Here is a 16310-nt window from a genome sequence, read left to right as displayed (position 1 = left end):
TTTATGAATAGCAATAAATCTAATTATCAGATGACCTGGAGCTTTATTATAATTTATAATTACAGAAGACGTGACGAGACAGTATAATCTTGCTCGGTTTCAGACAGATGGTAAATTTTATAAAAAGTCGGTTAAATATATTCATAGTTAAAGATATTAACCTATATATAATCTGCAGAATAGGTAAAGAAACCACTGTATGTTATAGAAATCGTATAGGATCCACCATTGTAAATTATCATATGCGTCTAAAAGGGCATCTATTAAAACACCAGCTAAAATCAATAAATGACGAAAGCAGACAAATAAACTAAAAATCGATAAAATAAGGGAAACAAATGAGGAAAAATACAGTTTTCTGCGGAGACCATTGTAAAGGTAGATAGGGGAATCAACCAAGTGTCTCGGAACATTTAGCGTCTTCTGTTTCATCCACGACACACGCCATTCTGTGTCAAATCAGTGATAATCCACACTCTCAAAGTGAGAACCAGGATGGTATAAAACGGAACCACTAGGTATATTTACTTCATATCACACAAGGAAATAGAATATTTCCAAATGAGATCATGATATCGACCATTAAACTTCCCCATGGTCGACACCAACCTTCTCCTCTCAAAACCTTGTATGATTAATTTCTCCGTCACTAATTATATATGACACGGAGAGTTTTGATAATGGGACCAGGACCTTAAATATCTATTCAACGTTGCATGTTAACACCGTAGGCAGGGATGTTACTGCCTAGAAATGGAAAATTAACAATTGTACTAAAATGGCGTTCTATAATTTAACAATGCATTGTTGCTAAAAGGTTACACAGTTAACACATGTGCATCATGATAATAGATATTTTTCTTTCTGACATTAAAACAGCACCTTGAACAGACATCGAAAAGTTCGATGATGTTGACGACGTTCTCTTTATTTCGTGGACAAAGTTGTTCACGAACATTGTTGACTGACTCCACCGCTCAAGTTGAGTATACGACTGACGACATCATTCAGGAATTAAAATATATATGTTCCCTCGTGAGCGAATAGCATCGCATGCTACGTTTTTATTAAAAAGTAAGAGATGTACAGATGTAAGTAGGAACTTAAGTTGACTGTCATCTGATGTAGTGTTCATGGTCCTTCTAGTTACGGCTATCACAATTTGTTTAAAGCCACTTACTCCCAAATAACTTAAACTTCTAGATGCACAAGTGTATTAATGGCAATCAAGTATGCTCATTCATGCTATCCTAACATTGAAATGACCACTGGCCTGGACGCTTGACCGGGGGAGTCCTAGTGACATCGGTGTATAAAAATAACTCGCCGCATTAATTTTTATCGCGAGATTTGTCACAGAGCCGAGAACGAGGCTATAACAACGTGCACTGCACATAAACTACACCCATTGTCATTGTTTACATATCGAGTATACATGAACTTTGCCTAATACTGCTTTTATTTAAATATTAACAGAATATTCGCGTAATAACTGAACAAAATAAACAAACATACATCTAAATACTTAATTTTAAAATTTAGCAATATGCATACAACAAAAACTTCGATAAAATTTTCAAAAGCTAACCAGCAATCCAATAGACGTCCGGTAAAATCGTGATTCGAGTCTATTCCGTTTTCTTCTTTCGCTAAGTTCCAATGAATCATTTCCTTTCACAAGGAAAGACTTGGGATTTGCCGATTCCTGTCCCTTTTACATTTCTTTCAGGCATAATCTGTCTGTATTGAAGCAGGCTCAAGCATTCGGCGTTCCGCCATTTTGTATAGACTGATAACCCAGTCGTTGTATTATGGGACTATTTCGCATAGAAAAAGGTCTGTCGGACGCAGTTATTATTTTTGGGAATTTCCCGTATACTTTCATAAATACGCATTTTCCTCCAGTTTTTGATTCGCGATAATTTATTAGGTATATATTAGGTCTGAAAACTGTAAAAAGCTCGAAATGTAAACATTTCTTTGGGAGTATGTGGCTTTAAAAAAATTCAAACAGAGCGGTTCAGAGCAAAAGTTTCACATTTGCAATGTACGGTGCCCGATTTGTGTCATTTCGTCTTTTCGACTTTTCGCGGCGAAAAGACGAAAATTAAGCTTACTAATTTTTGTCCTTTGAGGGCGAAAAGACGAAATTTAAGGTTTGTTAATTTTTGTATTTTCGGAGCGAAAAGACGAAAGGACGAGAATGAAAATATTTATTTTTTGTCGCCTAAGACGAAAATGCACAAATCATCCACCGTAAAAATGGGTCAGTGCCCGCCAATGCCACACGAGTACGATGGTGAAAGGGACACTATGAGAAGACAAGAAAGAATGGAATTTGAATTTCGATTGAAATTCAAATTTAAGGATGAAAGGGCTGATGGATTTTACTATACAGGGGTACAAAAATTGTACCATTGTAAAGTAAATTCCATTGGCCGTCGTCAGAAAGGATTAGAAATAAGCACCCGTCTTACATCATCATTTTATTTCTTTTACATAAAAAGCGTTTCTTTTGTATAACAACACTTATTATCATCCCCGATCGAATATCCGAAGGAGATATTAAATTGCGTCTGTCAGTCCGTCCGCATCACTATTTCCAGATGATAACCCTGGTTAAAGTGAACCGGTCAAACTCAAACTTCACGCACTGCTTCTGTAGCCAGAATGGTTAAAGTCCGAAAACCAATCTTCTAATGAACATTTGACCTGGAAAACCTAAACAACCAAGACTTATCAAGCACACACTTTACACACTGCTTCCTTCTCATGTTTGATTCCTTTGGATATATCCTTTCTATTTCATTTCCGCAAAATAACACGAGTTTTAGGGAGCTCGTAACTGTTAACTGTTTTAAGTCAAAAGGTCAAAAGTCTGAGGTCTTTATCATCGTCACTGAAAATGACAAAATAGTTTTAACTCTATCAATCGACCGGGGAGATTAGTTTGGTTTAGTGATACTTTGTTGCTGAAGAAAGCGGACACAATTGATAAAAGCAGACATCTGAAGGTAAGGAAAGTTTATGCAAATGTTACTTTCTATCCATTGCAATTAACTAATATAAGGTCCTGATATCAGAAATATAATTTATTTTGAAATAAATAAATAAAACACAAATCATTCAATACGTTTATTACTGAAAACATGCATTACCAGTAGCCGTGTCCAGCTTACTTCACATTCTTTTAACGTATTCAATACAGCAGAATATTCTAGATAGGCTGGAATGAACCGGTCGTTCCGATATCCCAAGACGTTCTGGTTAAACGGTCCGGTTTGTCAGGAACTTATCATTAGAATGTACCAAATGTGATCCAGTATGAAGGCCTAGTAATTTTTCGTCAAGAAAACTTGTAAATGAAGAAGACGGCAGTGGAGTGTTGTGTTCTGGATTGCATAACTAAACCGTCGGAGCCTTTTCCGGAAAACTTTCCTACTGATTTGGGAGCGAAGTGAGGAATTAACTCCTCGTCCATTTAATGAACCAGTTCTAACAATACCCAACTAGAACGTCCTCATACATTGAATACACTGTACTTTTCTCAAATTGGTGTGACTGGTGAACGTCATGATGTGTTTTAACAAAGTATGTTAAGAAGCGGTAACGTCATGTAGATGTGCTGAGTCATAACCTGGGACCCTTCATACAGGCAGTCTGGGACTGGGTCAATGAAATACTGAAATTAAGTTATGAAATATTTAATTCAGATATTTGTTGATTCCGAGATGACATCAAGTAATTATTGACTTTGTTAATACAAGAATTGTTACCCTGAAAAGGCCCGAAGCATGTCAGAGCAGAATTGTCGACCACCCAGAAAACTGCAAAGCAGTCACAGCCATTTATCATTTACAATATGCCATTAATATAATGCAGGCGTCCAAAAAATCTCCAAGTGATACATCCATTTAGTGTTGAAGTTTTGAAATTTAATAAATATATTCCCAAACAAATACCTTCCTGCTATTTCGTTTGAGGATTTTATTTTGATAGAGAGACCTGGCTTACCTTGTAGGTTTCCTTACTGGGATGTTCAACTTTCCCCGACTCAGTATATATGTTCATACCGATAGCCCAGCCAAAGGCATTCAGTCTGCCACGGTTGTACAACAGGAATACAGGGAAGTAATCGTCACATGACATGTCGGTTGTTAAGTCATACCAGTAATGTACACCTGTAAACAAAAAACAGCCCTATCATATGTACGGAACATTTCAGCAACAGTCTGCTCTGTTCACAGAATTGAACAAAAGACAAAAATATCAGCAAATTATCAATACAAATCAAGAACTAGCTACAGTGGAGCCAAAAAGTTAATAAAACTGTATCATACAGCATGTTCGTCCTTCAAGAACCCGTATGGAGAACTTTAGCTCAAAACAGGTACAAAGAAAACTTTAGCTCAAAACAGGTACAAAGAAATATCCAAATCTGGAAGGGAAGTCGCAATGGCAAACTCCCAAATTATCATTATTTAGTTTGAATTATCAGTTTACCTTAAACAAACACCTAATATATAAGAGAATTACTCTCGGTCATTTTCATGTAGGTGGCCATGGACCAACAGTAAAGTAAAAAAAAAAAAAACACACAACAACTTTGTTCCAGAAGAAGCAAACTATTACTGCAATCCTATTCCATACATTTAAACCTTACAACATACGGGTATTCTCAAAATGTCTTTGTATTTTAATTTGAATAAGAAACTTCATGATTAATAAAACGCATAGAAAATCAGGGGTTTATGAGTATCATTTCATTATTATTATTGCAACTTCTCTTCAACCAAACCGGACACATCGTCGTACTTTGTTATATATGTTTCTACAGTAAGATATTTATATTGCGCGTGGTCAGTAAAACTCAATTAGTGTAATTTAATCACGATATACCGCTTAAAATTAAAAAACAGAGAATGAAGATGGGAATGAATTAAAAAACTTCTTTTCAAAGCCCCAAGGTTTGCCATCAACCTATATCCAATGTTGAAATTTGTATTATAAAGGGTCACCTGTTGAGAATATATTCATGCATCTCTTAACCTTTTTTTAAAAAAATTAAAAACAAATAATTCGACATCCATAAAATACAAATTAATTGAATTATGGGTAAAAGGGATCAGGATCTCTTTAATTTTCTAAGCTTTCCCTCAGAATCTCTGCAAATTTGGGCTCAATATATTGGTAAATAACGATGGGGTTTCAAAATGGCCAAGGAAGCGAATACGATAGTTTGTATGTGCTATTGGTCGCCTCTGTAGTCCTAGGTTTACAAATAGGCATTTAAGTCCAAACATGTACATACGCAAGAATATAGCTCCATTTTTGTGCCAAAAATGAAAAAAAAATATGGTTTCTTTTGCAAAAATGCTATATTATCAATTCCTCATTTTTTTTTTTTTTTTTTGAAAACTAACTACGAACATGTTGTGAATAACATGTCAGATATCATATATACAAAGCAAGAAGTTACAATTTTGAATATATTAGGAATAAGAGATTAAAAATGCTCTTTTTATAATAAGTTTCTGAAGGTCAAAAATACAACTTCCTATTGCAATTCGTTCGTATTTATGAGCTAAAAACATATATTAACAATTTAAAATACATTGGCCAAAAACAGTAATAAGGAGTTTTGTGCATACTGTTTTGCATTGAAATATTGAAAAGTGAACTGAAGTAAAATGTTCATGCTTTGTATCAATAGTACACAGGGACTGGCATCTACAATAATAACCAACTAAAGTGAAATTTCCACTTTCAAAATGGCCGCCATATTCCCTGATACCACAAATACCAAATGTTCTTACAATTGCTAAATCAAGTTTCTGACAAGAACGTTACATGATAGATTAATATTGGTTAACACATTATACCACCTAATCTGGAATCAACTATGGTTTCCTCGTCCTAAAATCTGATTTGGCATGTTAATGTTGGTCTACGCCGTAGTTCTAATTGTCCCAGTCGACCATACCTATTACCCGGAAGATGACGGTTTGTAGCGAAATCTACATTACTTGAGGTTTGTCTCAAACCTTTTGACTTTTGGATGCAAAGGCTTACTGGTTTGGAAAGGCATGTAGTATCCTATATAGTATATGATACTGACTACGTTAACATATATCATCATAGTTCTGTCTGAGTGGCATGTAGTTTATATGATATGTTCATAATAACCAATAATTGGTGAATGAGTAATCTCCCTTTAACTGTTGTATTGTAAAATTAAGTAAATGTAAATCTACAAAATGTCCATCTATTATTCTAGCCACCGGCGCAGAGAATTATTTTACATAGGCCTTGCATGTTATTCAGTCCTACTGATTTTTATCATCTTTGTCAATAAAATTGGTTGAAATGAAATGAAATGAAATAGTTCTCTGTCCAGTAGGACACTAGCAATGATAATCTTTATTTTAATATCTTATATTTTCTTTTAAGATTAATGATGTCGGAGTTGTCATGCTGGATCCAACATTGTACTTTTCATTGTCTTATGCCTCGAGTGGATCTGACATCGTTTAACGTCACGTGAGTGCCGATAGATCCAGAGTCACCATCACCACTGGGGTGCTGACCGATGTAGCCAGCTGCCAGTAATATTTGGTATGTACCACAGGAGATTGTCCGAAGATAGTTTAACTTTGGAAAATCAAAATTATCCGCAGTTGCATCTAGTCTGGCAAATAGTGACTTTGCCTTTCTGGTAAGATCTGGCTCATCTTTCACACTCTGAGCTAAGGTGTTGTGAACACTAAGGTGCCTTCATTTTGTTAGCCAGCGCTCTATCCTTTGCGCCTTGCCCTGGTGTTCTGTTATATATGGGACCTCGGATAACATTGAGACAATCTGTTACTATTCTAACGAGTGTATCAATGACATCAATGAAAAAGATGTCCAGAAGGAAACCATCAGACAGGGCTATGCTCATGAACTTCAAATATTCCTCTTCTTCTGGCCGCAGTAGGAGATTCTATAGAGCATTTTATCGGAACACTTAGGAATAAAGATATGTGTATCGTCAAGTATGACATCGCCGAGCGCCAAAAAAAATGCTTCGGACAACACTGTGATGTTTACGTGCAAGGAACAATGAACGATAGTTACGTGTAATGCTTTTGATATGGAATGAAATGTTGTCTATCTACTGGAAACTGACTTGTAACAAACATTGAAAACTGTTTCCGTGGCATGTCTTATCTCACTTTTACCCGGAACACCATTGGTAAATTCTCGTGGTTTGGAGTGTAAATACTAGTGTCAATAGAGGATGAACAGTGTGAAATAATCTATAGAAACTGTGTTCTTGTTCAAACTGTCCTAGCTTTACAATCTGCATAATCCATAAAGGAGAAACGTAGACGAAAGGAAGACTCTTTCTTACGTTTCTAGCAGATTTCTTGGTTTTAATGACTCGCCTTAAGACAACTTTACAACCCTACACTCCTATCCCTCATTATTAGAACGGTGCTGTAGTAGGTATTTAAAGACTCCATCAAACGCCATTTTATAAATCGGATAGAAGCGCTTTAATATTACAACATTTCAAATCATGGAAATAGAAGCTATTTTTATCATAAAGAAAATGTAAAAAGTAATGTCAAAACAGTGAGATTGGGTTTAAAGGGGTATAATGTTGCAAGATTTGTTTAGTGGAGTGTAACAGGGTGGTTTGGTATTCCCACTATTATGCAACAATCAATTGGGTCGACACACATAAAATCCAAATATTAGCACTTTGCACAGTTAGTTTAGAAATTAAGCTACGTAATTAGTTCATTAAGGAAATACATTATCGATTAATTTGGATTAATTGTATAGCCAGGGGATCAACTTTGATGGCACAAAGCAATGTATTGGTGAGTGGTTTCTAAGTGTAAACACATTTCAAGGCCGACCCCTATGGGAAATTGACATTGCTGGAACCCTCACCTTTGTTTTCATTTCATACAAGATCTAATGATACTCGTCTCGAAATTTTGTTTTTATTTTAAAAATAAAAACTTGTAGGACTCAATTCATAAAATCTTGTGAAATGAAAACACTTCCGACTGCAGAAACCCCACCAGGAAAGGTAAAATATGTTTTAAAGGAACAGAAACCCCACCAGGAAAGGTAAAATATGTATTAAAAGAACAAAAACCAATTAAGTGTTGTAGGGAAAACGTGATTTGCTTTCACGTGGGCTTTGCTGGGTTCTTTTTTGTAGAGTTTGTATTTCACGGCTGTAGGAAAGTGTGGAAAATATAGTACTATTCTGATTAACCTTTTGTTATGTAAAAAGAAAAAAAAAAGTCTTCTCTTAGTATAGAAAATATGGCACATAACAAAGCCTCGTATTTTTCAACATTATATCATCTTCAGATTAAGATAGGTTGGTACATAACAAGAAAAGAGGCTCTATTATTTTGTTGAGTTTGAATTTTTCTTTCATTTCACATGAGTAAAAACTTGTAAGATTCGTTTCATAAAATCTCAAGAAATGATTAATGATCCTATATATTCCGACTGCATCAAACCCAACAGGAAGATTAAGATATGTATTAAGGATGTTTGAAAGTCTGAGGTCAAAATTTTTGAAAATTTAACTTTTCTTCTACCATAGTTATTTTGAAAGAAGAGTTGATGGCGGATTCAATTCTGGAAAGAAAACAGTATGTCACTGTGCTTGTTTTTGCACTAGAGCTCTTTGAAAATGATATATGATGCAGCGCCATTTTCAAAACTGTATCCCATGAAAAATACATGTTTGACTTAAATGTCATCAAAATATAAAACAAAACAGCGCAACGTTTGTTCAAAGTTTGATTTGTAGGGAAAACGTGATTTGATTTCACGTGGACTGCTTGTTTGTTGGAGTGTCAGTATTCCACAGCTGTAGGAACGTGTGGACAATATGGTACTATACTGATAAATCTGGTGTTATGTAAAGAAAAAAGTCTTCTCTGAATATAGAAAATGTGGCATTTAGCAAAGTCTAGCTTTTCCCCATTATACCAACTTCAGATTAAGATTGCGGCCGTAATATTGCTAAGAAAAGAGACTCTTTTATTTTTGTTGACGTTGAATTTGGCTGCAGCGAAAATGACAGCATTAAGTGATACTAACAGTTTCCTGTGGTATAAAATTCCTTATTAATTAAAAGCAAACAATTTTTTTTTTTCATTTGAAAGAGTTGATTCAGATAATATTTATTGTCAATCCGCAATGAACAAAGCATTAGGCACAAGTTATTATGAACGAGTTTACCATATAAGGGATTATCCGATGAAGTACTGTATGTGAGAGACAGAAATAACAAACCCATCGTTCGGAAGCAGGGTCCCTTTGTCCACTTGGTTGATTCTAACTCTGTCTCAGTCATTGGTATTTTCATAGAGTTGGCGACGGGGTCGGTGCCGTTTTGGATATAGAGTGCGTCACCGGTGCCCTCAACAAGGAACTGGCCTAGCCTCCTCCCTCGGGTACAAATGGCAGCTATAAAACACATTAAAATCATATTGGTATCTAAAGAATTATCCAATTATAAATCCCTTTATTAAAACTGGTTTTATCGATATATCATTACTAATTTGGATCCAAAAATATGATTCAATAATTGCAATGAAATATTAGATACATTGTATACCATGAAAAAATTTTTCCTTGTGTTTCCACTGTCATCAATCTAGTTTCATTTGAAGATTTGGGTTTAGCGGACTTGACATAAATATTTGTATAATGGGTGTCACGGATGAAGCAGAAGACGTTTACCATTCCGAAACACCTGGTCTTATTCCCATTGTACCTTTTAAAGAGTCTCTATACAAATCTATATCTTCCTGTCTTGCCTTCTTTTGATAGAGTTGGACTTACGGTTCGTTGGCATGTTGATATCCTTTGTTCGTTTTCTGCCTGTCGCTGTATTGATCTAAAGTAAATCATAATTAATTTAGATATTTTAAGATACTTACCCGGGTCAGTGAAGTAGGCGGTCAGAAGGTACATGTCGCCTACACGTAAAAATGGATGGTTGATCTGGTTATCAGGGGGAAACTGGGCACTGTCGTTATGAGGGAACTGTAAACGAATACAACATCTGTTAAACAAATAACCTTGATTAAGAGATAAATATCCTTACCAATACAGTAGAGGTTTGGTACTCACGCCTATCTGTATCCCTGCGATGTATCCATTGATATCGTACAGTAAGACAACGCTATAATCTCCTTCCTTCACAAATCTCTCACCGTTGATGCCGGGAATATCTGCAATAACAAGCAAGGGCTTTAAAGTAATTAGTAGGTTCACCATATTACCTATGGTGCTTTGAGGTAAAACAAAACATTGTCATTTGTCATAAATCGGTACTTTGTTTCCTCAGTTTAGAGATTAGTGGATCATGAAGAACTTGTAAACGATTTCTTCAGATTTGACTAGGATTCCACCAACGCACACAAGAAGTATTTGTCGAGGGACGACGACAATACTACACTAGGAGACTAGTATACAATGTAAAAGGACAAAACAAACTGTTTTAGAAGCTAACACCATGATTCAGTAATGATGGTGGAGTAAAAACGTCGTTCGAACGCAGTAACAGGTCATTATTAAGTTTAATTCCTCCGCCAGGGATCGAACCCGGGATCTCTGATTTACTAATTCAATCAAGAGATGAAATGGTTGATAGTGATAAGCAATAAACGTCAAATGAGGAGAGGATCTGGAATTTTATAATTATCTCGTTCATACGATTTTTTTTAGCACGTTGACTCTTTTGTGTCATTAGTATTAATTAATTATAAGTTTTCCTTCTAAAAACTCGCTCGAATAAACTTTCGTTGTAATGCATTAATCATATATTTAATATATGAAAAACTCTTCTCATTCTGTAACACTGGTAAATACTAGACGCAATATCTAGCTCGACTAGAAATTATCTTTAGTTCGATTGATTAAACTAGTAAATCAAAGGTCCCGGGTTCGATCCCTTGCAGAGAAATTGACCTCTGTTACAATTCCTACCTTCACAATTTGAGCCCTAACCTCCACAATCCGACAATATTATAGTGATATCTGAGATCTAACCTACACAATCCTACACCAATATGGTGGTATTTTAGCCCAATCCTCCACAACCTGACATTATTTTAGTAGTACCAACACAATAAGATATCATGATAGAGGTATTTTAAGCATTACCTCCACAATCCGACCCATTGTTATAGCGGTATTTGAGTCCTTACCTCCAAAAACCGACACCTTGTAGCGGTATTGGAGTCCTTACCTCCAAAAACCGACACCTTGTAGCGGTATTGGAGTCCTTACCTCCAAAAACCGACACCTTGTAGCGGTATTGGAGTCCTTACCTCCACAATCCGTCTACTTGTAGCGGTATTGGAGTCCTTACCTCCAAAAACCGACACCTTGTAGCGGTATTGGAGTCCTTACCTCCACAATCCGACACCTTGTAGCGGTATTGGAGTCCTTACCTCCACAATCCGACACATTGTAGCGGTATTGGAGTCCTTACCTCCACAATCCGTCTACTTGTAGCGGTATTGGAGTCCTTACCTCCAAAAACCGACACCTTGTAGCGGTATTGGAGTCCTTACCTCCACAATCCGACACCTTGTAGCGGTATTGGAGTCCTTACCTCCACAATCCGACACATTGTAGCGGTATTGGAGTCCTTACCTCCACAATCCGTCTACTTGTAGCGGTATTGGAGTCCTTACCTCCAAAAACCGACACCTTGTAGCGGTATTGGAGTCCTTACCTCCACAATCCGACACCTTGTAGCGGTATTGGAGTCCTTACCTCCACAATCCGACACCTTGTAGCGGTATTTGAGTCCTTACCTCCACAATCCGACACCTTGTAGCGGTATTTGAGTCCTTACCTCCACAATCCGACACCTTGTAGCGGTATTGGAGTCCTTACCTCCACAATCCGACACCTTGTAGCGGTATTGGAGTCCTTACTTCCACAATCCGACACCTTGTAGCGGTATTGGAGTCCTTACCTCCACAATCCGACTACTTGTAGCGGTATTTGAGTCCTTACCTCCACAATCCGACACCTTGTAGCGGTATTTGAGTCCTTACCTCCACAATCCGACACCTTGTAGCGGTATTTGAGTCCTTACCTCCACAATCCGACACCTTGTAGCGGTATTTGAGTCCTTACCTCCACAATCCGACACCTTGCTGTATCCTTGAGATAGCGCCATTGCTCTTGTCCTTGGCATTGAAATGAATGTGTTTGAACCAATCAGGTTTGGGGACCATCTCACTGTCCATGAAATAGAGACAATAAAAGTTTAGATCGTATAAAAGTTGATGAATATATTTTTACAAGGATATTTTTAAAAGTTTAGATCGTATAAAAGTTGATGAATATATTTTTACAAGGAAATTACCCTGCAGTAACACACAGACCACATTTCGTTTCTCTGGTCAGATAGAGGTTCAATGGGAATACTTGACTAAAATGGCGTTAGGGCGTCAGGAATATTTATCTGTCACCCAGATTGAATATTTATAGAAATAAATACAATCTAACAAGCGTTTAATTGTTATATCTACATTCATTTACGTTAAAATCTGCATTTCTTAAATAAATATGTTCTTTATTTCCATCCATTTCCTTGTATGTTCATTAAAAAGAATAGCATTTTTAATCAACTTCCTTTCTGTGATTGAATTGCAACCAATCTAACACTCTATGGAAAGCCTTGCGGTGAAGATGACCAACATAGCGCCAAAATGTGAAAGAGGGAGCTTAGAGAGTATAGTGTAAGGACTCACACAACTAGATATTTTACTTTATTACTGCTGACTCCATTTCTTGATTCGCTCGTTTGAAGTGCAAATGATGTAGAATTTATATCAAATTAAAGTTTGAAGTGTTCGCTACCTGATAAATGATGTTAATGTATATATTTAATGGTAAATAACAGCACACGGGTACTCTAAAGACAGTAACCCTAACATTTACAGTGGACGAGGGGAACCCCCACATCGGGAATTCCCGCCTTTTTTCACTTGTAGTCCTACGTCATTATATTTTCAGTAAAAGTGTATATTTTTGTTTTTAAAGTCTGTAGACATTACTCTTTATTCTCGTATGTAAGAAGTATATCCATTCCATATGTTAATTACTAAAGCAAATAGCTACAAGCCTCAGGAACTTATTTTCGTTAGAGGCGTTGGTTCAGGACAAACATCAGCTGATTGGCTGATTTAGTTGTGTGAGTCCTATAAGGTCACTTTACTAGCTCAGGCCAGCGGGAATTTCCCTCCAGCCAAGTGATAGAATGGACATCCGCTCGGGGAGCGAGAGGTCGCCGAGTTCGAGGCCCAGCGCTGGTAGTGTACATTGTTGTATTTCATTATTCCTACCTATTACACATGAAGAGATCGGACTCCTTATGGTCAATGTTCTTCTAGCTGATATATCACAGCCTTTGGCAACATGCGTACTTTAAAGTCAATATAACAATAGCATAAAAACCGAGACAGTCCTTTAACAATTGTATCCTATTATAATCAAGATCCACAACCATTTCCTTTATAGATAGTTTCACGTTATTTTGAAGTGTACCAAGGCATGATATATTAACTATCAATTCCAGCTTAAAGCAATTCAATGTTGAGATCGACTGTATAAAAATGATATACTCGCAAATAAGATAGAAACAAATATATGTTGTTGAAATGTGCCATTATTTACATTATGCTAACTAACATTCAAATAAAATTTGAAAAATGTTCGCAATAGCGATGGCGTTAATAGAGTTTTTATGAACGCCAATTGAATCTGGTAGTATTTATATCGTTTGGTTGTTGCTTCATCCCGTGAACAGTCAGGGTCATTTTGCGTCCCGAGCAATAAGGGTAAAGTGTACAGTGGTATCCCTAGACCCCAAAGGCTTTGTACTTTGTGTGATAATCATGAAGTTGAGGATGAAGTCCATTTTATCTTGTTATGTCCAAAGTATTTGGATTTAAGGGTGAAGTATTTAAAACCATATTTTTATCGCCGTCCATCTGTTTTCAAAATGAATGAATTGTTCTGTAGTACCAATGTAAAAACTTTGGAAAATATTTAATTCAGGCAACGGCCAAAAGGAAGTCACTGTTACTTAGTTAATAAGTATTTATATATTTGATTAATAGTTAATTAATTAGTAATTGCACAACAATATTTTCTTTATCAGAGCCTTCTAGAGAAAATATGTCTAGGAATATAATTTCAAGTATGTGATTGTCTTTTTATGTCTTAAAAATTCGTGTAGTTAAAAAATTGCAATTGTAATATTGTAATTGTATGATATACACTTTTTGTGATGGCAAAAAATATTAACACATGCTTTATTGAAATGTATAATACTTTGTGTTACATTGGCTGTGTTCTCCGCCGTCTTGCACAAATGTAAAATGTTGTCATATGTATGTATATTGTGATCCTATATGCTATTTGCATACGGAATAAAAATAATTGAAATTGAAATTGTGTACATGTCTTGCCCAAGGACACGCCACGACCACATCGATCGGTCCGTTCCTCAGCTTCTCGAGAAACACTAACCGACACGGGTAGATAGCGTCGAGTCACGCACCCGGGATCTTCACCTGAGGTTACGTGGTCGGCGCTCTACCTGATAAAGATAGAGTCATTTTTTTTTGTAAATTTCGCACTACTAATCATAAAATTATTGTTGAAACTGGCATATTGTAATAGTCAAGAAATTGGTGATGAATATCATTATTAACTTATATAGACAAATACCATTGACCAAGACCAAATATTATTAAGTTTAACGAACTAATGAATATAACTAATGTTAAAAAAATAATGAAAATGTGTATTTTTATCAGATTAATCAATAACATGATCTGTCCTCCTTGATAACAGTGCCGTGTATCAACTATGAACCCTACTATAATTGTATATATTATATTTTAAATATGCTTTTCTCTATATATAATGCCAGTATGTGAAAAGAGAATAAAATGAATTTGAAAAAAATAACCGATTGAGTTATTACGGTCCCAGTAGTGTTTATAAAGCGGTACTGAAACCTATCGGTATATATCACAAAGTGAATAAACAAGGCGAGAAATCACTGACCTTGGAGAGTGTACCAATTAGGACCTGAAAAAAGAAACCAATCTTTTTAGAATCATACACATGATACACATCACATTCTAATCAAACTTCATTAAATCAGGAAAAACGTGTTATTTTTGTTGTTGTCATATTTTTAATGGCGTACTTACTTTTAAAAAGAATTCCATGGCTCATTGATATAGCAGAAAACAGTACTAGTAAGTAGATGGCTTCCATGTTTCTAGGACTATTTCCTTAGTCAACCATCAATATAACCAGCTAGATCAGAATTGCCTCGCACAGTTTAATATCTGGTTAATGCACATCACGGCGCATGCGGATATACATGTACAGTCTATCACGTGATCACGGGCTTTTCCTTGAGAGGTCAACGCTAGCTCGAATACGTCAGCATGATAGTTGATATTAATTATTATCGGCTCGCGGTAAAGAATTTCTTACTGATAGACACATAGCTTAGTAGGGATTTTAAAAAAATGCTATTGTTTACTTTTATTTTTAATCCAGTTAAAATTATTCCATATTTTTGGTGCTTAAATTTTTAACTGAATTCATTGTTGATTCTGTTGTTAAACATGTCCCACGATTGTTCATTCTGTTTGTAATTACGTCTCGTGATTGTTGATTATGTTGGTAATTACGTCACGCGATTGTTGATTATGTTGGTAATTACGTCACGCGATTGTTGATTATGTTAGTTAACACGTTACTCGATTGTCGATTCTGTTGGTTAACACGTCACTCGATTGTTGATTCTGTTGGTAATTACGTCACGCGATTGTTGATTCTGTTGGTTAACATGTCAGACGATTGTTGATTCTGTTGGTAAACATGTCACACGATTGTTGATTCTGTTTGTAATTACGTCTCGTGATTGTTGATTCTGTTGGTAATTACGTCAGACGATTGTTGATTCTGTTGGTTAACATGTCAGACGATTGTTGATTTTGTTGGTTAACACGTCACGCGATTGTTGATTCTGTTGGTAAACACGTCACGCGATTGTTGATTCTGTTGGTAAACACGTCACACGATTGTTGATTCTGTTGGTAATTACGTCCCACGATTGTTGATTCTGTTGGTAAACACGTCAGACGATTGTTGATTCTGTTGGTAATTACGTCACGCGATTGTTGATTCTGTTGGTAATTACGTCAGACGTTGGTTAACATGTCCCACGATTGCTG

The 16310-nt window shown here is 36.0% G+C and overlaps 1 protein-coding gene across 1 annotated transcript; it reads right to left on the bottom strand.

Moving 5' to 3' along the window:
- Positions 1 to 3122: 3122 nt before the first annotated feature.
- Positions 3123 to 15415, bottom strand: LOC117340081. The gene is made up of 8 exons (XM_033901857.1): positions 15273 to 15415; positions 15124 to 15147; positions 12178 to 12282; positions 10156 to 10256; positions 9963 to 10068; positions 9313 to 9486; positions 4015 to 4181; positions 3123 to 3682 (listed from the first exon to the last, which is right to left on the bottom strand). The coding sequence occupies exons 1-8, from the start codon at positions 15337 to 15339 to the stop codon at positions 3584 to 3586; spliced, it is 843 nt and encodes a 280-aa protein (XP_033757748.1). The 5' UTR covers positions 15340 to 15415; the 3' UTR covers positions 3123 to 3583.
- Positions 15416 to 16310: the final 895 nt, after the last annotated feature.

Source organism: Pecten maximus, chromosome 12 (genome assembly GCF_902652985.1).
Source record: "Pecten maximus chromosome 12, xPecMax1.1, whole genome shotgun sequence".
NCBI lineage: Eukaryota > Metazoa > Mollusca > Bivalvia > Pectinida > Pectinidae > Pecten > Pecten maximus.
This window is presented reverse-complemented; position numbering and strand designations above follow the sequence as displayed.